General features: G+C 40.8%; 1 protein-coding gene across 2 annotated transcripts; it reads left to right on the plus strand.

The window, feature by feature from the left end:
* lurap1 (leucine rich adaptor protein 1) lies at positions 1–16,020 on the plus strand. 2 transcript variants are annotated; one of them, XR_010915030.1, is made up of 3 exons: positions 1–828; positions 11,696–13,627; positions 14,231–16,020. XR_010915030.1 is itself a non-coding variant. In XM_067513406.1 (2 exons), exons 1-2 carry the CDS (start codon positions 637–639, stop codon positions 12,584–12,586), a joined length of 1,083 nt encoding a protein of 360 aa, XP_067369507.1. In that variant the 5' UTR covers positions 1–636; the 3' UTR covers positions 12,587–16,020. The 2 variants fall into 2 exon arrangements, 1 of the variants encoding a protein (XP_067369507.1); XM_067513406.1 differs by having other exon boundaries at positions 11,696–16,020.
* The last annotated feature ends 8,956 nt before the right edge of the window (positions 16,021–24,976 follow it).

Genomic DNA, 24,976 nt, shown 5'->3' on the forward strand with positions numbered 1-24,976 from the left:
GTTGAATTTGTGGTTTTGGTTCTTTTATTTTTGCGGTTCGGTGCCGTTTGGAGTGGAACGTGTTCCTTTCCGCGTGTTTTATCTTGAAAGTCACACAGGAAGCCGTCTGATGTGATTCCGGCCGACTTCACAGTCTGGGGGTCCTCTCTCTCCGGTTCTGCAGCAGCTGCTGGTCGTTGGTCATCATGCAGGTGGAATATGCGCAATGTAGCTCAGCGTAGGGACCTGCGAGAAAGACACCAGCCCCCGTCGGTCCACGGCCACCACACACACAGGACACCTCATCAGATCGGTCTGTGTTTAGAGGGACACGTGTTTATTGTAGAGGAGACAATCCGACAAGCCAAATTGGAACATTTTCACTCAGTGATCATCAGTCGTTTGGGGCTTCATCATTTTGAGACACCCTGATGACATAGCTAAAGTGAAATGCAGTTTTTTGGCGTTTATTCTATCTGCTGGAATAACCACACGTCGTTGTGCTTCTGCTCCCCTGGCGCGGTCCAACTCAGCTGGGGTCGCATAGGATGCCATACAACCCTATAGGAAGTGACCCTCGCAACAATTGCCGAGAAACCAAAAGGACGTAATCTCTGTCCCGAGGATTTCTTTCCCCGGTCCGAACTCGCCGGCGCGATGGATGAAGGCAGCGTCAGCGACACCATCCCAGATCTGAAAGACATAGAGGTGAAAATTGGCCGGAAGACCCCCGAGGGTTTGCTCAAGTGGATGCGGGAAGACGCCAAGCTGCCCACCGCGCAGGACACCAGTAAGGAGACGGGGAAGAAGAGCCTGGATGAAAAGATCAGGAAGCTGAAGATAGAGATGGTAGGACTGTCTGTGTGTGTGTGTGTGTGTGTGGGTGGGTGGGTGTCGGACTCACCAAAGTATTGAGCCATCACCCTCCACTATAAGGTTGTGAATTTGAGCCAGCTGTGCTCCGGTGTTGTGAACACTAAAACATTTATCAGCAGATCAGATTATCATGACTCAGGCAGTGTTGAAAACTCTACATAGGTACAGTAGAACACAGTGCAGCTAGTTCTACGGTTCTGTACTAATCAATGAAAACAATATGTCTGATAAATAGCCTTAACATTATTGTTCCTAGTGCAATTCACACGTTTTACATGTAAAGATGTGTTTATTACCAATTACAGTCCACTTTAAACATGGATAGAAAATTTAAATCGGGAGAATGTTTCTATTCCATTCATTTGACCACGTCATTTTATTTCAACCATAAATTGTTAATAAAGAGCTCAGCAGTCAATGCTTGGTTAGTGTAGGGTTTTCTGCTGACAAAGGAAGGACGTAGTCACGTCTGAGGACTGAGGACTATGCAAAGTCACTATTTATGTCAAATATCCAGAAAAGCACGAAGCAGAGAGGTGGAGTGTTTGACATCTTTTCTCTTGCTTCACCATAGCATCACACTTTAGGACCATATACTGTAGTTTTGACCAGAATTCCTTCAATTTTGGTTGGTAAACAGCTGTAACGTGCGATTCAAAGTTAATGGCTTCACTGATCTCTTGTGGTGGTGGCACTGTTTTTAAATGTCTTTACTCGTGTTTCTATATTTGGCATTTCTTTCATTTCTTGTCACTTATCCAAAATACACCAGTACTGCATGTACCTGTGATAAGCTATGAGCAGTAATATCAGCGGTGGGTTTACGGATCGGACTATGCAGATTTGTTTGTCTATGCCTCTTAGAGACTCTCCTTCAAAGAGCTACATGCATGAATTATGATAATATCAGACATGTAAGTTCAGTCATGATTAAAAACAGGCCATCCTTGATTAAAGCTTGACTTAAAGAGTAAGTCAAGCTGCTGCTCATCATGCCAACAGCTGCCTGCAGCTGTGGTTGCTACGAAATGCCTGTAGAAATGTGATGTCTTATTGCTGTCAGGTGATCAGTGTTCACATTAATTTGTTGTTTTAACCGTGTCTTTCTATACATACTGGGACTTTTGGCGGAGATATTTGTCTCATCGTCCCAATGAAATACAGTGTAAAATACACTGTATTTCATAACTGTCCACTTTATTAGGTACTCCTGTACAATCTAATGCTATGAATTCTACTTTTACAATGTTATAATTTCGCAGCTTTGAAGTTGAAACTGTCAGAAAGGCGATAAATCTACTATGCGTTTACACACATTTATTTAGGTCTTAGTGGGGGGGGGGAGTCGTACTTGAGTGCCTTCTATTACAGGACGCTTTCACTCCTATTGAACTTGGTTTGGGTTGTACATGTAAATGAATGCCATTAAACTTCCCTACATTAAAATGTCTCTCTACTTCTAGCTGAAAGACTCCTCCAGATGACATCACTTGGAGGAACCTTCAGTTCAGATTATGTCATCTTGTTGCCCACACAATGGAGTTTGTAATCATGGTCAACCTGCTTTTCCAGAGCTCCTCCTCCTGACTTCATCTGAACTCCTACTGATGCCCCTCCCCCTCCCCCTAACCCATCCCCCTGCCCACTGCCCCCCCCCCTCCCCCCCCAGGGGGATGGGTTAGATGCAGAGAAAGAATTTCATTGTAAAATGTATGGGCAATATGTATATGTGCTCAATGACAATAAAGGTTTTTCTACATAATCTAAAGCCATAGAAAGCAAGTTGAAAATTGTTGAAGTTGCCCTTTTAAGAGGTGGTTCTAATGTTTTGGCCCCCTCCTTCATTTTAAATTGCCAGTAAGTGTAAGTCCGCTATTGTTTTCACATACTAAACAGTCATCATATGTAGATGCTTACGAGCTTGTCCAACCAAAGCTGTGGTTTGCCAGATTTGGGCAGATTATTTCCTGTTGAATAGCCCCTTGCTTTATTTCAGTAAACAAGTTTCTCTCTGTCTTCTGTTTACATGGATCCTACCTCCTCCAAACAGTGGAGGTCTGTAACAATAATAACTCTACCCCACTCTGCAGTCCTTTTGTTCCCCCCCTTCTGTTTTTCATGTATGTCATACATTCCTGTGGCAGATGCAGGCGTTGCACCCTGTGTGTGGTTGTGACACAGAGCACTTGCACGGTCACAACCGACCTCCCGAGACAAAGCGAGCTGTCTTCTGAGAGAGTTGCTCCAAAACACATGGGTTACATCCAAACATCCAAAACACATTATCAACTTTGTCACTTTAGAGAGAAAAGATCGAAACGTTTTACTCCGGGATTGTTGGTTGCTGGCAATTGAGATGCAGTTTAGAAGCGGGACTCTGTGTCCTGTCTCAAAGAGGAGATGGTGCTCTCTCTACTGTAAGTGAACACTTAGTGTAGTAACATTATCAGCTTTTAGAAATGTGGTCTGTAAATACTATGTACAGTAATATGCATCCACACTGCATCAGTCAGTCACTTGGCAGAGACATGTATTTAAAAGACTAGATTGTCCACTGTGAAAGTTTCTTGTTTTTCTTTGTATTCCACAATTGCGTGATCAATATCTTCAGGCCTATTGGTCATACGGTACATTGGACACGTCACCTTTTACTCTGGAATGATTCACTGGTCCTAACAGGGGGCTTGCTAATGACAATAAGGTGCAGTCTTTGAATAAATACGTTATCAAAGAACTTACTCTCGCTCTTTTTCCAGCATACTCAGAGGCTCAAATCAATCCACACTACAATCATGTCTGCTCAGGTGTCCTTCAGCATCCCTGCTGGTAGAGGTGGGGGAAGAGCCTTTTCTGTTGCATTACAAATCCATTTTCAACCACAAATGGCACAGTGGTGACAAACGGGTCCTATTGAAAGCTCATTATGCAAATAAAGTCGTGAATGTGTGGGTTTGCATCCATTCAGAGACATCGTCTCTCCCCATTCTGCCAAAGTCGGACCAGACACAGGCTGGTATTTGGGCTCTAACCTGCCCAAGCTGTCCATTCATTTCATGGCGAGTGATATCATTATTAGGCTCTTCAGATGAGACTGAGAATCCAAGTATAAGTTTGACCAAAGTGTGCAGTTTAGGTTCACTGAGCATCCAAAGAATTTCTATAAATCTGCTGCGAGCAGAAGAACAGACTGATTTGTTAACAGTCATTAATAAGGTCTGGTGGAAAGAACGTGTGTGTGTGTGTGTGCTATAGTGTAAAGGGAGTGCAGAAGCTGAGGTATTAGCATTGCACTGTAATCAGAAATGTACTTAGGAAGATGTGCAGCAACACATGCAGAGTTTCTGCTGAGTGAAACTTACATTTACATGCTCATGCACACACTTAATCGTTCAGTCACTGAATGAGTTTTCTTTTCACACTTTTGCTGAACACCTTGCTATGCTGATAAGCTCATAAAACACACACTGACATCCACGCGTGGGAAATATGTTAAAGGGCAAACTAATATCTGCTTCATTTTCTCACTTTTTTTATTTATGTGCATCAGTTTGTGAGAAAACAGTTTACACCCTTCTGGTCCACAGTCATCTGTTACTCCACTGTATTTAACCAAACAGCACAGTGGTCGTGGGCTGCAGCATCTGTCTACTATAAGATCAAGGATATGCAGCATCCGTGTGGGCCATGATGTCACACTGTCACCACCACTAGTGCGATGTTGTCCTGCTTCTTGTTAGCTGTCAGGAATAATAGGATATTATGGTGCATTTCCAGCATTGAATCAGTCAGAATGTGGATTTCCCTTGTTTTTTTAATTCAACATTTTTTGAAAAGTGAATAAAATTAATATCAAGATTGTTCTAACCGATAAATTTCTTATGATTTAAATGGTCTACTTATTTGGCACGTTTATCTAAAGTGCTTTACAGTGTAGTTTCTGTGTAGCTGTAGCTTTTTCACCCACTAACTCACAAAGCAATGGCATCTCCCACACAAGGGGCTCGCGCTACCCACCAGGAGCATTTTGGGATTCAGTGTCTTTACTAAGGATACTTTGAATCAAAGCACTTCCCCTGTAGTTCATGGACGACTGCTTTATCAAGTGAGCAACCCCTTTATTCAGCAAGGTACACAAGATAATAATGATCAAAACGATACTAACATGTTTACACACTGTATTTTACAACCCCTAAATAAAATCAGAATTGATTTACAACTTTTATTTTATTCCCAATAGAACATAAACAACATATCAGATGTTGAAACTGAGATATTTTAACATTTCATGGAAAATATTAACTCATTTTGAATTTGCTGCCAGCAACACATCTCAAAAAGTTGGAACAGGGTGATGTTTTCTCTAGCATCCCCTCTTCTTTTAACATCTGTCTGTAAACGTCTTGGAAGTGAGGAGACCAGTAGCTGGAGTTTTAGGAGAGGAACTATGTCCCATTCTTGTCTGATGCAGGATTCTAGCTGCTCGACAGTCCTGGGCCTTTGTTGTCTGATTTTTTTTTTGTTTAATGGGGCACAAAAGGTTTTCTATTGGTGAAAGGTCTGGACTGCAGGGAGGCCAGTTCAGCAGCCGGACTCTTCTCCTGTGAAGCCAGTCTGTTGTGATGGATGCAGTATGTGGTTTAGCATTGTCTTGCTGAAATATTCAAGGTCTTCCCTGAAGGAGACGATGTCTGGATGGGAGCATATGTTGCTCTAAACCTCTATGTACTTTTCAGCATTGATGGAGCCTTTCCAGATGTGTAGATTCATCTGACCACAGAACAGCACAGAGATTCCTCCTGATTCTTGGAATCTGTTGATGATATTATATAATATAGATGGTGGGATCTTCAAAGTCTTTGCAATTTTACACTGAGGAACATTTTTCTGAAATTGTTTGTTTTTAGATGCAGTTTGTTGCAGATTAGTGAACCTCTTTACATTCGACAGGCTCTGCCTCTCTGAAACGCTCCTTTTATACCCAGTCATGTTACTGACCTGTTGCCAATTAACCTAATTAGTTGTCAAACGTGGATTCGTTTGCTTTGGATTTTTGGCACTTACTTTTCCGGCCTTTTGTTGCCCCTGTTCCAACTTTGAGATGTGTTGCTGCCATCAAATTCAAAATGAGCTAATATTTTCCATGAAATGATACAATGTCAACATCTGATATGTTGGATATGTTCCATTGGGAATTGAATATGAGCTTATGAGATTTGCTAATCACTGCATCATTTTATTTACATTTTACACGTAGTCCCAACCTTTTGGGAATTGGGGTTATTATAATAAAAAAAGCCTTTGATTGACATCTGGCTGAAATGGACTCTATATACTGTGAAGACACTGTCTGAAATTGTTGGCTCAGTAAAGTAATGGTAGAAGACATTTCACGGCACGGTGAGCTGAAGGCCGATAGAAGTTGTTATTAATGATTTTAATGTAACAGTTCCTCTCTGTGGGAGCAGTTTTAAAGCTTCTGTCTTTTGTATTTGTCTCCAGCTTTCTGATGGAAGACATGCTCTCTACTGATCTAAACAGACATTTTGGGATATAGAGGCAGTCATTTAAAACCACAGAAGACTGGCAGCCTGCCACACACACGCGCACATACTCTCTTTCTCTCCCTGTACAGTGCTGCAGCTGAATTTTCTTCATGATCAGCACCTGTATCTAAAGCTTGTGTTATTGCATACAATATGTCCCGGTGTATTTTTTTATTTATTTTTTGACCATGTCTCCTTATCTTTTCCTTGACACTCTCTCTGTCTTCCTCTTTCGGATAAAAGGATGTCAGTGCAAAGTCAGCTTGGAGGGTAGAGCTGAACGGGAGAAAATCAAAGTCTAGTCAATATAATCTTCTCTCTTTCTGGCAGCTGAGTATCTCCTCACAGATAGAGCCACTCTAATTAAATCATTACCAAAAGACCTGAGCTCCTTTATTCCTCGTTCACATTTTGTTTACTTTGCTCTCTCTCTCTGTCTCCCTCTCCCCAATTGAGGCCCATGGGCCAGAGACTCTCGAGTAGCTGTTCATATGTCTCGTTAGAAAGAGCTTAGGTACAAAATAGGAAATTATCACAAAGAGAAGCAAAATGACTAATAAATTATGAAGAGGACTGCATGGCTATAGTCAAAATGATCCAAAATAGACTCAAAATGACCAAAAAACAGACAAAAACTGCCCCCAAAATAGAGAATGAGTCCCCTGTCTTTGCTCCAGGGGCCCATCTTCTCATAATTTACCCTTAGTTATAGCCTGTGGATGTGAAATGGAAATCTAGTGCCACAATTTAAGCTGAAGTGTCAAATCTTTCTATTGGCTGTGTTATAATTTTATGAAATGCTCTATCTTTACTTGATCTTGATTGTATTGTCCTACATAGACAACAGATCTACACGGTGGCCTTCAGAACATGTCTGCTGGTGAGTGCAAAACAGGTGACATTGCATAAGAAAGAGGGGGATAAAGATGACACGGAGACTTAAAAAACCAAAATAATCAGTCAATAAGAATGAGCAGAGGTGAACAGAAACAGATGCCTTTGAATGGAGACCAGAGAGAGTCTGGAAAGAGTTTGATCGGAAGGTGAAACGACAGACAGTGACACCGGGGGTGGTGAGAGGGAGGGAGGAAGGGGGGGAGAGAGTGTTTATCTTGCTGGTAAATGAAGGAACATGTGTGTGCCTGGGCTGTCCCTGCTGGCAGTGATTCAGCAGCCTGTTAGGTAGCTGTGTGACATTGGGAAGCTGTTTTTGCCACATGGGAGAGTCTGCGTCATAGGTCAGCTGTGCACACAGTCTGTTGTCACGTGTCATGACTGACTGACTGTGTGAGGTAAATTAGTTCAGTAATGATTAGGACTGTGTTTATCAGCTTAGAAGTACTGGGTTGATATTTGTGACGTTTTCAGTCCCAGATCAGTTCACCAGATTTTTGAACCCTTTTTTGCATAATGTTTCCTCTTCATTCATATTCAACCCACATGAAAAACATTGTGCTTATGAAAAAACAAAAAAAGACATGTTGGTGTTTAAAAATATTTTCCATTTCTCATAAAGTTATCAGAATTTAGCAATAGCTGTAGCTTCAGTTTGTGTGTCTCGTGTTAGCACCATCTCTGCCAGGAGACAAGGAGGTCCGCGGTCCAGATGCATGAACCAAAAGGCTTTGCCACAATTTCCTCTCTGCAAAAATCCAGATTTTTTCCAGAAAAAATGTGAAGGAAAGTATCCAAGGAAAACAACAAATCTAACTGAAAACCAACTCACTGTGAAGCTGTTGTGGGTTAGTCTAAGTAATTCATTCTAATCCACCTTCAGCTGAAATCCCCCAAAAGTTACCATCTCTTCTTCTTCTCTCCGGTTTTCAGTATCAAGTGTTTTTCCCTAACCCCATAATTTTTTTTATTATGTATATGTTTCTCATTTAATGAATTTATTGTTTAGTTAATGATGTCTTCACCCATTTTCACTGCTCAGTGGTTAAAAAATGAAATTTGATACTTTATTTTTGTAATACTTTTCTTTAGTTTGGTGCAGAATACTGCATAAAAACATGTGATATACTTATGTGCATTGCTTTATGTCAAATAATATGACAAAAAACATTTAGTTGTTTTGGTAACACTTTCATAGGTCTTAATTAATTAATAAAAATAAAAATAAATTGTGTTGACATCCAGATGAAAGAAATAACCGTGCACCCCTAATAATCTTTTTTCTTTTACATCTGATAAAAAATATTTATAAGGTCTTTCCAGGAACCTTCAAAGAGGAATGGAATTTGATATTAATAGATTCATAAAATAAAACACGTCCACTTCGTTTTAAGAAGGATCGTAAACCCAGTGAAATCTTTGCTTTGATGAATATTGTTTGCCATACACTCACAAGCCGTTATGGATGTAAAAGGCAGGAAAATGAGCCTTCCAGAATCCTGTGGATTAGCCAGAAGGTGCTCGGCCTCATGCCTGAGTAGAAAAACTGAAATCTGTTCGCCCGTGTATAGGCGGCACAAAAAAATGAGAAGAGATAAGTCCTAAAGGCCACACAATCCGAGACCTTCGTCCCCTGCTCTCAATCTGAATGCTGTCACAAAGACCCTTCTGGCCCCAGTTTGACCTTTTTCATTTGGCAGGGTCCTTTGTGTAATGAGTATGTCTGACTGCTAACTAACCAATCTGGAAATAAGTAAAGTAAGAAATCCCTTGAGGAGCACATCACACAATGCAAGATACTGGCGGCCTGAATACAAACGAGATGGTTCTTACTATTGACACACAGAATGGCATGTGGACATTTTTATTCTTTGCAAAAGTATGACATTGAACTTGCATGAAGAAAATATTTGCATATGTTTATCTACTGTAGCAATAGAAAGAAATAGCTACGATGCAGATTTCTAGATGGATAACACTCATTTGCTGTTAGCAAGAGCACCACAAGCTACACGGCTAATTCAATGTAAATGATAAAAGGAACTAATCTCAGTACATTTCTGCTTATTTAATTTGATGTACTGATCACTCCAACAGTTCTCACTCAGAAGATCTTACATCAGGATTAACTTCAGGGTCTTACTATGTTCCAGGGTGTATTTTCTGAGGAAAGTAATTCATATTTTGTAAAATGTTTGAAGTGTGTATGTGCACATACACTTCCATCAGAACACTTTGCAGAGTATCTCTTTGGTTGTGCACACTAGCCAATTCTGTTGTAGTATGAAGTAAAATGTATCGTTCCTACCAAAGTAAAACATTGAGGCGTAAAAGCAGCCATGGATTTATGGTTTCTATATACTGAGACAGGAGTGATTCGTTTGCTTCGTTAGCACCGTGCTTCCTCAGCGCTGACGACCACGGGGCTGCTTTCACTGCCACCCTCATTAGGAATTCAGTGTCTGCCAACCCAAAGCCTCAAAACCTCAGTTCTGAGCCCCACCCAGCCCAGACATCAGTGTGCCAGCACACCAATGGGTTCACAATATCTTTCTCACACACACACACACACACACACACACACACACACACACACACACACACACACACACACACACACACACACACACACACACACACACACACACACACACAGTGTCATGATGGTTGTTGTTGGCACATGATAGGATAAAAATATCTGTTTAAATTCTGCTTTATGTCTCCTTTTTTATGCCCTTTATCACAGCTTGTTAGGCCCCGTCTGCTGGTCTAATTTAGTTTAGTGTGACTTTTGTATCATTGGCACCACATAGTCGTCAACACAGCTGATTCCTTTGCTTTCCCTACAAATAAACTCAACTGTAAAAGGTCCAATGTTCTGCTTCATCCCCTGTTCCAGCTGTCTTTTCTGCTTCTTCCTAATGTTGTGTGTGTGATTCCAGAACATTTCAGACACATTTTTCTCAACATTGGGTTTGCACACAGTTCTAATCATCTTTGTATTTTTAGCCCTTTAGATATTTTAACATAAACCAGCTTCCTACACTGGGCCTGATACTAAGAAAGCTAGAAGGAATCTACTGAATTGGAAGAACTGAATGTGCTATGCAGCCTCAGTACTCGCTGTCCTAAATGTAAATAGTAAATAAGTAAATGGTTACAAGCTCAAAAAAAAGTCAACGTACAGATAAATATACGATGCAAAGCGTTTCTCCCGTAGATGCAAGAATTTTGGGTTTTGCTTTGGAAGCATAAATACTGATGCATCTATATGTTCCTTTCCATTTTTTTAGTGACGGGATCATTGGGGTCATAAGGCCCTTATGAGATGAGACGAGCATAAGAGCAAATGAGACGAGCATAAAGAATTTTTTTTTATCGCAATCTATAAAAAGCAAATGAATCTGTGCTGTTATAGGCAGAACTTGCAGTGTGCATATAAACATACAAGCAGAGCTACAGTGGCTGTGGTTGCCCAGTGAGAGACACGCAGAAAGGATATTACCATCATATTAAATACCGAGAGATACTAAATACTTGAGGTTTGAGAAGCACAGAGTGTGGATTTCATCGGGCCAAGCTGTGAACGCTGCAGCTGTATATCACTTCTTGCTCCTGCACTTTACCCCAGACTGCTGCTGATGTCTTCTATTTAGGAATTTTCCATGACCACAAGCATCTTTTCCCCCTTATTCACCGCTCAGCTTTTTCTGCCTCCATCCACACACAGGTTACGTGACGACAGTGTCGGTTGATTAGTCATTACTTTCGACCTATTATCTATAGGTGATGACATCATAAAGAAATAAACATTTGAGTGTAATTTGCACCATACAGGGCATTTAGCAAGACCCCCAAAGACCTTTGAATGAAGATTCATCTCAAATGTGTCTTTCTTTCCACTATCAAACATCTAATGGCCTTTGCTTCACTGTTAGTTCTGGCCATATTTCAGTGTTAACACTTAGCCTAATTCACCACTTAGATCATTCTGCTGTAAATATTCTTCTCTTACCAGTTTGTCCCTCTGTCTGTTTGCTTTTATTTCCATTTTTCCCCCCTCTACCTTTATCTTACTTGTTTCCACATTGGTTGCAGACCTGCCAACTTCTGTTATATGCTGCTTCCAATTATGGTAATCTGCAAAAGGTTTAATAGCATTATAATGGTGTTTGCACTCCTGCCTAGAGCCAAAGCTGACCGCTTAAAATAAACATCTGCAAAGTCCTGGTGGTTTCCCCAGGTCCACTGTGTGTGGTTGTCATATATTTATATATAAAACTTATACTTTTTCTTTCCTATTGCAATTTTCTATCCAAACATTTTTTTTATTGTGCACAATATTCAGCTTCACTGTCTCCATGTAATATCATCCATATTTTCTGTTTTGTTTGTTATTTTAGGCCCACTTGCGCTCTGTGGACGTGAAGATCTTGCAGCAGTTTCTGGCGGTCCATGAGGGCATAGAAGCAGTGAAATGGCTGCTGGAGGAACGCAGCACCCTCACCAGCCATTGCAGCAGCCTTACTAGCAGCCAGTACAGCCTGGGAGAAGGGCCCGACACATCATGGAGAGGCTCGTGGAGCAGTCTGCAGGACCCCAATGACAAGCTGGACAACATCTCCATCGGCAGCTACCTGGACACTCTGGCGGATGACATGGATGAGTATTGTGCCTCCAGCTCAGAGTCAGCCTTCTGCTCCACCACACCATTGGTTTCAGAGGCACCTGCTGGTGGCAGGACAGGAGGAGGCCCCGGGGCCACAGCCACTGGGGGAGGGGTGAGGTCTGGCAGTGGAGCTGGAGCTGGAAGTGGGATTCGGGCTGGGGTAAATGAAAACGGAGTTGGCACTGGGAAGGGGACAGATGTGAAACATGGAGCAGGACCTGGGGTTACCAGTGCTGTCACAGGGACTGGAATGGGATGTACTGGGAAGGTGAAACCAGCAGCTCCTATCAACTCTTCTCAACCTAAGTCTGAGATCCTCAAGCAAGACGCTCCCATCTGGACAGAGCCCGTGGAGACGCGTAAGGAAAGCCCCGTTTCTAAGGACAAAACCCAGACACCGTCTATTAAGGCTAACGGTGTTCTGGAGAAACCAACCACACAAATGGGCAGCCCAGTCCGCCCCAGCCTCACAGAGAAACTGGGAACCAGCCAGAGCCCGAAGCTTAAAGCTTACAAAAACGGAAAGATCGACATGGATACTTGCAAAATGAACGGCAAAATGCATCTTGAGTACGATGCACACTGGCGTTGGGTACAGTCACAAGAAGATGTAACATTTTTGTAAGAAGGTCAATAACAGAGGGTAATTTCACAGCTGTTGAACACCTCCTCTGTAACAGATCACTGACGATGAGGAAGACGTTTGAACTGCTGTTGTGAAATCCACATGGGGACACTGTCTTTGTTGAAAGACAAAGAATAACATTTCTGTTCATTTGTTTCCTCCTGTGACTGCACTAACTTGCTATAAACCGTTGATGTCAGTATTAAGGTGGATGCACATGACAGGATTTTGACCACATGTAGCCAAACGAGGCTACTTCACAAGTACTAGGAAAAAAAAAAAACTAGTTCAAAATCCTGTGGCAGTTTTTCTCAGGGTCTTTCTTGGCATTCCCTGATTTAATTTAATTTTTTTCCCCTTAGAAAAAAAGCACAGTGAGATCACCTTCCAGAGAGCTGAAACATGTCGTAAACAGTAATAAGCAACTACAATGTTAAAGACGGGTGGTGTAATTCCACTACAATCCTGTCATATTCAACAACAGCTTTGGAACCAGGCTTAGTTACTTCATATATATGTCGCATACAACACTGGTTCTCAACTTTTTTCACCCCGTTTTGCGGTTTGGCCACTGATAAACCCAAACAATTGTGATTTCTCAGTACTTACTTACTGCGGCCACAAACGCTAAAGCCAGACGATGAATGTGTCCTCCTGGATGATTTCCCGTGAACTCTTTTGATGATGAAAGGATAGAAAAAGGAAACAATTTGCTCAATTTGTTTCAATCATCTTGACCCTGTTGTAATTGTCACCACTTCCACTTAAAAATAGAACTAATGAAACCTTTTAGGGTCACAGTTCCCCTTTCACATACTTTAAACCTCTCATTAAATTACAAATTATATATTAAATAGACCCTTATTTTTGGACAATGCCTGGAAATATAATGTATAGACCCTTATTTTTGAACAATATAACAAAAACATAGATGTTATTTAATAACAGAGTGATATATCGTCTTATGCTAAAATCTGGGTACACTTCTGCCAAGACACTACCCTCAACAAAGTAGAGAAACACAGAAAACTTTACAATGAGGTCAGTAAAAGTTCCTGTTAATGAAAATCAATGTACCCTCTGTCAGTGTTTGTGTATTTGTGGCACAAAAGAAACCAACTGCAATTTTGTCTAGTCACTGAATCACAATACAGCTACTCTGTGCATCAGGTACTAGTTGTGACTGGTTGTAGACAATTCCTGATTATGGCTGATTTGTTTTTTGACAGTTATGATGAACTGTGTTAGTTTTCAAAAGCAGATGTTGTGCCTGATTAGTGTAAACCTTAACTACATATGCCTGTAATAACCCTCTTGAGATGACTGCACTGTTGTTATGATAATCAGTTTTGGGTTTTTTTCACATATTTTATTATTTTTGGCCTACGCTTGTGTGTACAAATAGCTACACCAACAGTCTGTGTGCTCTTGAGTGTCAAGTGGTAAATATTGTAATGCAGGCTGGATGGATATTGCATGCTCTGTGCTGAGAGCTGCATTGGCTGCGTTGTGAGAAATGCGTCGGCAAACCAAACACAATCAGAGAAGAAAAGCAATATTGCTCAAAGCCTTTCTGCCGGCCTTCATAAGCAGCCTCAACAAATAAAAACTAATAATATTGTCTGTTTTTTTTTTTTTTTTTAGGAGTTGCCAAGACTACTGACGGGGAGAGAGTGTGTGTGTGTGTTTGTGTGTGTGTGAGTGAGAGAGACAGATATCAACCACCTGCCTGAGCACAGCTGGCCTATCAGGTTTGGATAAGAATAGTTCCAAAGGTTTTCAAGTGTTTTCAGCTTATTCATGACTGCGTTGCGACACCTCCTACCACTCTGCTGTTAATGTCGCAGTGCTAATGTAACACATTCGATCAACACAGGGGAACACATTACATAATCAATACATAACTCTTTATGCTACAATAAAAGGTTTGGAAAAGGTCTTTGGAAAACGCTTGGCTAACCTTTTCTCCTACTTTTTAACATACCCACACACACACACACACAGCATGTATCTCTGTTTATAGCTCTTTATTTCCAATTTCATCTCTATTTTCGGCTACAATAAGCATTGTAGCATTTCCATTTGTTTGAGCTGCGGAAGTGTTTCCTCTCGCTTCATCCTGCCTTTTTTCATCGTTCTTTCCACCAACGTGCTGGTTTGATGGAAATGTTCAGTCTGTGCCAACACACACACAAAAAAAATGCCTTCATGCCGGAGACGGCAGCACCACAGAAACAGACTAGTCCTACAAACAAAAAGGAAAATTGAAGGAAAACTGGACCCCAGACTTTTGAATAAATTGGAACAATTTGAAAAACCCTGTCTTACCCCACTAAATCTAAAGAAAACTTCCAGCCCCCTCTGGATAAGTGTTTCAGCCATGGCATACAAGCTAGCCACACTTTAGACATGAAGTAATCTGAAGCCTGCTCCTGTTTTTAACATATGTCTTGGCTGTAAAGTATTTTTACATGCCAAAGAGGGAGTCTACTGCTAGTTTATGGATTTCTTTTTCTAAATTTGCAAAACCATATGGAAAAAAACTGCATACAAAGCAGCACAAAGCTGCAAGGAACAGCCCTGTTAAACACATTAGATCCAGCTATAGTGTATCTTTCTAAAGATATACTGAGGCCCAATGAACTATCCTTGGGTACAGTGATTTTACAGGTCATGTTCCGTCTGAAACAGGAAAGTGAACTTTTTTTTTTAACCATTCCCTAGCAGGAATTTACTGATTGCTGACAGTCAAGGCTCCAGGAGGAATCGTGGCCTGTTTGTAAATATAACCACAGAGAAATTATCTTTTAGCGAGCTCAAACAAAAGTCCCTCCTTCTCTATCTCCAGAATTTGTTTGACAAGATACAGAGATAAACTACCCAGCAGGCTCGCTCCTTTCTGTTCTGTCCTTTTATGAGGTCCGGGATTTATCAGATGCCCAGGAAGCGATGAGTGTTTGCCTTGGCTTGAGGTGCCAGGCGCCCTCCAGCTATTCTGGGCACAAGACAAGCAGGATGATAACAAACGAGTGGTTATCCACATTGTTGCCATGACAATGAGACCGACCAGGCTTCAGCTCTAGAGGCTACATAAAACAGGGTTCACTGCAGTGCCGGTGTGATGGCAGGCGAGATGAAATGAAACTGGTAACTCGCGATGCATTTGAACGTCCGTCAGAACACTGAGTGGTAAAGTGGATGGATGCTGATCACATTTTCAGATGCCTTTTTTTTCTAGAAACACATCCTCTGAGAAAAGTCTTAAGTTGTAACTAATGGCTTTATTTATGATTAAAATAGCTTCACGGATCAGCTAACAATGAATTTTACGTTACCAGGCTTTCAAACATTTATTTGGTTGGTTATGTAATTGTTTTACCTGTTAACTGTACAGACAGTTCTATTACAGGACAGGCACAAAACCATCATTTTTTTTAATAACATCTTAAACCGAAATTTGTCTCAATTAATGATCAACAAAGTCTTAGTAAACTAGTTACTAGTGCCTTGTTTTGTTCACTTTTCCCCTAAAGCTGATTGTATCAGCTATAGTATTAGATGCAAATGTTATTGAACTGCTGCACAAAGCATTAAATCAGGATCTATATTACTTGAAAATGTTAAAAATATTTTTTTATAAAACACATTTTTACTCCTAGCAATATTTATTTTGTTAAATATCAACACAGAATGAAATCAGATATTGTATCACTGTTTGTCCTCAGTTAACCAGGCACATCTTTCTTATCCAAAACTGTAAATGTGTCTTCTCAAAAGACTCATGTCTTTTAAAATGTCACTGTCATTTCATGAGGAAACGATGAATTTTAAATCCCCTGTGCCAACAAAGAGGCAGCGTTGTACTTTTCTGATGTAAGATTTGGAAAGAGTTTTAGGCAAGTGAGCAGCAAAAGTAACAACCCAAAGTAAACGCAAGCCAATCGTTCAGCGTCTGGTTGTTAAGATCACGATTATGTTTTTACTATTAGAAATAATGACCATGATTTAAGTCAGCATTTTAGGGCAGGTTTCTTTCCCGCTGTAGAACACTAAGTCAGTCATACACAGACTCCATTTGTCAAACCCATTTGATTTCCAGTTCTCACACTCCTTTACTTCTTTGTTCAGCATTAGTGTGCAGCTCAGTCCCCCTCTCTGTCATCCACCTGAAATGCCATTGCGAGTCTTTTGCCTGCCGCTTTTGTCCATTTTTGAAAGCTACAAAACCAGACTTTGTCTCCATGTAGGCAGAGTAGGGGGATAAACAGCATAGCACACAGCTTGCAGCCAACAGGAAGCTTCCACTGCCGGTGTCCTGCTGTTTTCTTCTGTCCTCCTCTACATACAAACATACACAAGCACAATTTATCCCAGGGCGGACGTGGGTCCCTAGGTACCTGACACCTCCTCAAAGCAAGCCATTAGGCGTTTTCTTTTCTTCAATCTTGTTTATTTTGTGTCCCTGTGAATGCCTGCATGCTTTTCAAACATCAGACTGCTCAAAGAAATGGAAGTGATTTGGAATAACCCCTATTGAGTTCACACTGGCCGCTGAACAGTGTCCAAACCTTAAATAGGCAACAGAAAGCTAAAAGAATTGGCACAAAAAAAACAAAAACAAAAAAACATTTAGGCTGACTGCAGCTCAATGGATCAGTCGGATCTGTCTTTTGCTTGAGTGACTGGTGATATTTTTTATTTCTGTGGTACGATGCATTATTTCATGATGCAACAAGAAAGTGTTTTCAGTTTTCTTTGTAAAGTGAAAAATGTTCAACAAATAACTGATCATTGATGTTGAGAATTGTATTATGCAGCATATAAATTATACAACCTTATCCAATGATTAAAGACATTTTAAATGTTTTTGCTCCTGTTTTTATTCCCTCATTAAATATTGAGGCTGTGGGTTATGGTAATGCTATTCCTATTTAAACCCTCCTGATCAGCAGCTACTCCCCCCCCCCAACTCCTCTCTCCTGACCTCTCGATGTAAATGTAAATGATGGAGTGCTTTCAGTAAAGCTTTTATAGATCAATACTTGGCTAAGACCTTCTGCAAAGGTTCATCAATGCAGATGCATTAGCACTCAGAACTCAATGTCAATTTTCCAAAACAACTTCAAAGATGCTACAGGAGGCATAACTGTCATTCTAAGAGCAGATAACTGCATGAAGGTATTGGAAGTGATTAAAATGGATGCTGAAAGACTACAATGCACACTTTAAATGTGTCTTCATCCAGGACAGTGGCCTAGTGGTTTGACTGAATTCTGCTGGTTTGGTTCCTTCCCTCGTGTGTGCAGCACGGTGGTGGAGTGGTTAGCACTGCTGCCTCAAAGCTACAAGATTTGATTCTTGCCCTGCCGTGGCCTTTTCTAACGTATGCCACTTTGTGTGTTCTTCCTGTGCTTGTGTGGGATTCCTCTGCGTACTCCAGTCCCACAGTCCAAAGACATGCAGGTTAGGTTAATTGGTGGATAACTTTAAATTGTCCATACGTGTTGTCTGTCTGTGTCGGTCTCTCTGTGTTGGCCCTGAGATGGACTGATGACCTATCCAGGGTGTACTCTCCCTCTCGCCCTAGGACAGCTGGGACAGGCTCCAGCCCTTTTCAACCCGGCACAATATAAGTGTTTACAGATAATGAATAGCTGGATGGATGCTCTTTGCGTTCACATTGAGATATTTTAGAGTTTCTGTCAGTGCCTGATTTTATATCCAATCTGCTCCATGTGTCAAATCCGCTTGAACAGAAGGTGTCATCATGTCTGTTAGATATTTAAATTCATTGCACAGCACAAAAATACGCCTGTAAACTGATGTTCAATGTTTTTAGTGTAGTGTGTAACAGCAGTTTTAACAATTTTAGTAATGTGACCAAAAAATAAGAAATATGAACCAATATTTGTGTTGAGTCTGTTTGTTGTTAGTCATGGGGATTGTGATTCACAATTGATCATAATCTGGTTGGTTCAAAAAATTTGGGTGATGCGTGGGTGAAAAGGTGGTAATGTAAGAGGACGGTTGTGATGATGCCCTGTGGGTGTGTGAGAGCAACACTCCAGCTGTCGAGGCTAAATGCTGATTACTGAGGAGTGGACACTGGTTTGTCTAGATCAGTGGTTTCCAGCCCTGCTCCTCAAGGCCCCCTGCCTTGTTTGTGTCCAACTTTCCCTGCCCTACCTATTGCTTATTACCTGGATCAGGTGTGTCGCGTCAATTAGAAGTTGTAAGAAAGTATGAAATATACGTGAGTTCAAATATCAAATAGCATTATGTTAAAAATATTAAAAAAATTATGTCGGTAACAAAAATTTAAAAAATGCATGAAAATAAATGAACACACGTTCGGGAGTTTCCACATTACCACAAAAATGACGGGCTTTCCGGAACCTTTTCGGAGACTGTTTGACATTGTATGACTTTGTAGAGTTGATGACTGCTGTGTCTTGATACTCGCTGGAGTAAAGTGTCTGCCATTGATTTTCACTGTCCAGAGACAGCGGTTTTGTCTGGTAAAGCAAAGCTCTGTTAATTGGCACAGGCTGAGTGTTTGTGGCTGGTGTTGATGCCTGTGTCAGCAAACTTTCATTTACAAGCAACAACCACAAAAACTCCTCAGACCCGCCGGTGCTAAGCAGACGGTAGAGCAGCACTTTTTAATTGCGCAGTTAATCGAGCGGTTATGTAAATGCCTCTGCTTCAACCTGAGTTTCAGTCAAAACCCTGACAGGGTATTTTCATTTCCACTTGAGAATGTATTTTCCACCGTGGTTGACAAGTGTGTGGCATGCAAACAATGTGGGGAGGCTGTAAAAGGACAGTGAAACAGTGGGAAGGAGGAAGGTTTCCTGCTTACAAGGCAGGGTGGAGGACTCCGGAGAGGCAGAGCACACTGGGATTGTTGGTGTTGGTAAGTTTGATAAAAAATCAATCTGCTCATACAAAAAAATGTTTAGATGATAACACACAATAGAGCTCATGAATCAACAATATAGAAGAGTGCAGTTATCTAATCCATCATGGAATGAGTTGGAAAGGAATGGAAAATGTTCTCCCCACCCTCATTTGGTGATTGTTTTGAGTGGTTTTAATCAAATTGTACAAATGTTGTTGTTGTGTTTGTTATTGGTCATATTGTGTGTTTTTACCCGTTTATTTCTGACATGAAAGTTTTTGGGACACTTTATGTCATCATGTGTCTATTTTTGTCTTTATTTTGTGTCTATTTGTACTAGTTTAATTTTTGGTCATTTTTTTGGTCATTTTTTTCAGGGGGAGGGGGGTTATTTGTTGGTTATTTGGTTATGTTGTGTGTATTTTTGGAGATCTCATTGTCAATTTTTTTTCATTTTCTGTATGTTTTTAAACGTGTCTGTTTCGTCTGTTTTAGTTATAGGCGAATATTGAATATTGAATCTATTTGGTCATTTAGGTGTCATACTGCATATGAGCCATCATTTTAGACGATCTGACCCATGGGCCCCCTGACCTTTTCTGACCTTAGGCTTGTGCCCGCAAGGGCCTTTCAATAATCCAGCCATACTAATAGTGAATTGTGAAGCTGTCTCTCACACACACACACACACACACACACAAACAGACACACATACTGATTAGGCTTTGAATCAAAGCAGATCCAGTGAAAATACATTTGCCTATCGCTATCTTGCCATTCTGTTGCCCATTCAATCCGGTTAGGAATAATGGTTATAATGAGCCACAGTCTTCAGCCACACACTACCACTAATCTCCTCAAGTATCCCTCAATTTCATGACAGCAACCATTCAAAATAGTTTGAGTCTGCCAAAACTGGAGAGAAAAACACCACAGGCCTCCTTTGCTTTAGCCTCATCGTGGTGTTAAGAGGAAACCACAAATCACGACCTTGTTTGCCTCAAAAGAGTCATCTTTGCAATAAAAATCACCACGGTGGGGACAAGTAGAAATGTTTCTAAACAAGTAAAAAAAATATTTATAGGAGAGAAAAAAAATATTAATTAATTATATTTTATCATGTAAAATCAATGGCCACTTCATTAGGTACACCTGAACAGTCTAATACAACAGCTCTGCCATGAATTTTACTTTTACAGTGTTATAATTACAAAGTTTTTAAGTTGAACTGTCAGAAAGCTGATAATGCTATGTGTTTGTTGTTGAGTGGGTAGTGGAGTCACACTAGAGCGCATTATTATATTTGGTGGTCCTAATGTTTTGACTTCCGTATTTATAATGTGGCCAAAATATTGTAACTAGATAATGGATTGTGAAAGAAAAAGCACATTTATCACGTGGAAACTGGAAAAAGGTAAGTTGAACAGTGAATCACACTGTAGTTTTCAGTTCACAGCTCAGTCTTGAGTGGATAAAGAAGCCTGGCCAAAAACAAAAAACAAAAAGAAAAAGCATATGAGCTCATGAAGTCGATCTTTATTGACGCAAATAAAATACAATTTGTTGTGGATTTTGTGAGCATCCATCCAGGAAATCCAGATTTTAGCTTCCCTCTTGGTCTGTCTAAGTCTTCAGCAGACACGAGGAAAATCTGACATGACTACAGTTATGGTGTGGGGAATACTATACTGTAGCACGGGGGGAATAAATGAGACATAATTCCTAGATTATGACTGAAACCATAGAGTGTGACACAGAATGGAATTTATGCATCTCGCTCTTTTTATCCACAAATCTACAGTAAGTGATTTCTCATCAATAACACGTTCTTTGATGTAACGGTCTGAAATCACTTTAAAGCTCCCTGCACGTACTGACACAGATCACAACCATCAAACACACAACAAAAAAACATTACAGGTTCAGAAATCACACTTTGCACGTTAAACCAGAACTAAAGGTCACAACAGGCCACGGTGAACTAGTCAAGACCTGCATACTGAAAACCAAACTAAGTGTAGGGGCACAGTCAGCATTTATTACAGCCAGGTACACTTACACAACAGTACTTCAACATGAGCCTTTTTTTGTGCTCTCAATAACTCACAATCCCATGAAGCAGCCTCAGGTGCAAGAAAACATGAGGTCATCTGGGTAAGTCAGTTTAGTAGATTCAGCTGTCTTTACCTTCACCTTTGTTGTTTTGGATTTTTAGCGTCCTAAGACCCTAAGTCCACCCGCCAGGTAATAATGTTGAGTTTGTTAAAATTCTTTTAGGGAGAGGTTGATTCAGCTTTGGGAGATGTAGATAGTCTAAGCCCCATTTGATGAAATAAAAAACACCTGGATTTATTGCAGGGTTCTTGTGTTCTACTGCATTAGTTTAGCTAGTGGAGCCTGGTGATGGAGTGGTTAGACCTGCCGCCTAACAGCTAGCTTGTGTAATATTTGACTAACTAAGACTAAGTCTTAGAACTTAAACTTTTCGAAAATAACGCTGAATCCAGTCATCATCATAAATTACTGTACTTCACAAATTTATACAACAGTGTTATTTATTGCATCAAGTATTGTGAGGTTTTTTATTAAGGTTAATTCAGACTAATTGTGTGATCAGTCTTTTTCCACATTTTTATTTCACACTCTGTTCTTTTTTGCTAGAGCTTTGTGGTGTTTTTTTTTAATTGTCCCTTCCTCTCCCTCACATTAAGAACTACTGGAATCCGCTGACAGTTTCTTAGGACGTTCCCAGACTGTGGAATGTGCATGGCCATCCCACGAGCTGGTTGCTACTGTTCAGTGTTTTTACTCCAGAGGTCCCTGGGCTCCATGGGACTCTGAGGGAAACAAACACAGGGGCAGAACTAGGCCACGGTGTTCCCACTAAGTGACGTAATCCAGCGAGGGTCAAGGTCAGCAGAAGCCCGGCTTTTGGGGAATTGTTGGATGTTTCCAGTGGCTACAGAAATGTGGTAAAGCTAAGTCTCAATGAACCCATCTGGTTTGTGTTAGCAGCAATGAGTGCAAATATGTGTGCATGTGTTAGTTTCTCACAAGATACCCAGTCACAGTGTACCCAGTGCAGGGTGGGTGACACTGAGGCTTGTGTTCACTGTGTACAGACTGAATCCTCTGGTTTGTAAAATCAAACTGTATCCGTGTGTCCAGGCAGCAAACTGTACGATACATAAGACACTGGACCAAAACAAGGAGAACAGATTCAGATACCTCACCCCAAGGTTATACCACTTCCAGTTTGTTTGAAGACCGAATGAAGTATTGATCATTTAATCCCCGGCCACAGAGTCAAGGCTCTGGGATTCTTATTCCTCTTAAAGCCTTTTTAGTCAGTCAATATTACTATTGGGTCCCCAGACTGTCAGATGAAACGGGCCTGTTCAAGAATATGTCTTGAGCAGGCATGTGAATGATTATCAAAGCTAAACGTTCCTAAGTGTTGGTTCTTTTTATTGAATACCAAATCTCAGGTAGAATTCCAAGCCATGGACCTTTTTCTGTCTAAACCAACACACACACACACACACACACACACACACACACACACACACACACACACACAGACAGAGAGCATGTAGTACAGTCAGTCATGACTTCAGTGAAATTTCTTTTGCATGGCTGTACAGGCCTCCAGAGAGCAGTACAGCGATGATGAGGTTTCCAGTAATGCATTACAGCATATGTGAACGGCACCATAAAGACATGCTCTTCTGTACTGCTGACACAGCTTATGAAAATGTCTCACACCCACATATGCACATAAATGTACCTTCTCATCCACTTATACAGACATGTGGTGCCTCTTTTGTGCACACATTGTAAATAACAAATGGATCCACATCTGCACTTAACTGTATTCCACTCTGTCCTGTGTCTTGCTGTGAGCATTCAAGTCAGTGAGTAAAATGAACTGTAAAAAATCTCACAATGTGTATTCGTTTAAATTGAAAGCAGGCCATCAACCAAACCTGGCTTTAAACACATCTGGTTGTCCAAAGGTCAAAGGATTACTGAGAAGGGTCCACAACATGAGGAACAGGCTCACCGAAGCCTGGGCTGTTGCTTTGCTTCATGCTTGCTGTGGATTCCAAACCAATTAGGCCTTAATTGAGTGTCAGTGAAATCAGCGGAACATTCAGCCGAGCTTCTTTCACCCTATTAGCAAGAGACAAACATGCTTTGTGACCGACCGATGGAGAGGCATTTCAATCCTCTGACCCACTTAAAGCAGATGATGCAGGGCAATGGGATCTGCCCCAGGTCACTTTCAAAGACTCCGATTCAGTGTTTTTTTCAAAGTGAACAAATGGGTGCAATGCAAATGACAGGGTTAATAATTTTTGGTTGACCATCACTTTGTGCTGTCTAACGAAAACCTATGTTGGGCAATGGTTCTTTTCTCTTCTGCGATAATGGGTCAGGATGAGCTCTTTAATGGCATCTTTCAGTTCTAACAGAGTGGAAGTTTGTCACCATCAAGCTCCAGTGACCTAGTTCCTTGGTTTCCAGTCAACAAAACACATCAACGGTGAAAAGGTTGAGCGGGGTTTTTGTTGGACTGAACATGCTGGTTGCTGGATTTATTTGGTGAGAGAGAGCGCACACCTTCAAAACCACATTCCATACTCCATTCCAAATGAGGTTACTTCAATGATATTGGCAACATTATTTTATCAGACTTTTGCAAAATTCCACCAGAACCACTGCAGCTATACTAAATCTCTCTTGTCAAGAAATAGTTCATATAATTTGCTATCCACATAGAAAATGAAATGAAATGAATGATTTAAATGCGTATTAGCATTTTGCAAAACAATGGAAAATGCTGTCCTGTTGGATTTTATCGAAGCTACTAAATGACAGATGGTTAATAAACCAACACCTAGACCTGATCCAGGACTGTCATACTTTTTCAAAGTCTTGCTTTGCTATTTCCTGGAAAAGGCACAATATTCCTTACAGAATCAATGATTGTATAAAATGATAGTATAAAAACATGATACTGTAGATAGGCAATCTTCTTCACAGGTTCCTGGATCAGGCTTCTATAACAACCTGATGAAAGCAGTGTAGCTCTAAAGTCCAAAATTCTTGTGTTGAAACAAAACATTCACAGGTGCTTGATAAGCCAAATTGTGCTACATGCATCATATATTTTCAGCCCTGTCCGAGAGAAACGGGGTGAGAGCTCAATATGCATATCTTCCCAAAACCTCTCAGAAAGGGCCCCAAGAGAGGGTCCCAGGGGGTCAACATTTCTTTCCTGCCCTTTAGGCTCCCTCACTCTCTTTGCTCTCTTCAACCTGCTGCTTTAGATATGTTCACCACATTTGTTTTTACTAGTTCCTTTCGCTACAACCCTGTTTCCATCCAGTTCTCTTCTACTCGCTGTCTTCGCCTTTGTCTCCCTTCTCTTCATGAATGTTCATGACATCGATTTCCCTGCTGCAGCTGAGCTAAGATTACAGATT

This window comes from Channa argus, chromosome 8, assembly GCF_033026475.1.
Source record: "Channa argus isolate prfri chromosome 8, Channa argus male v1.0, whole genome shotgun sequence".
Taxonomy (NCBI): Eukaryota; Metazoa; Chordata; class Actinopteri; order Anabantiformes; family Channidae; genus Channa; species Channa argus.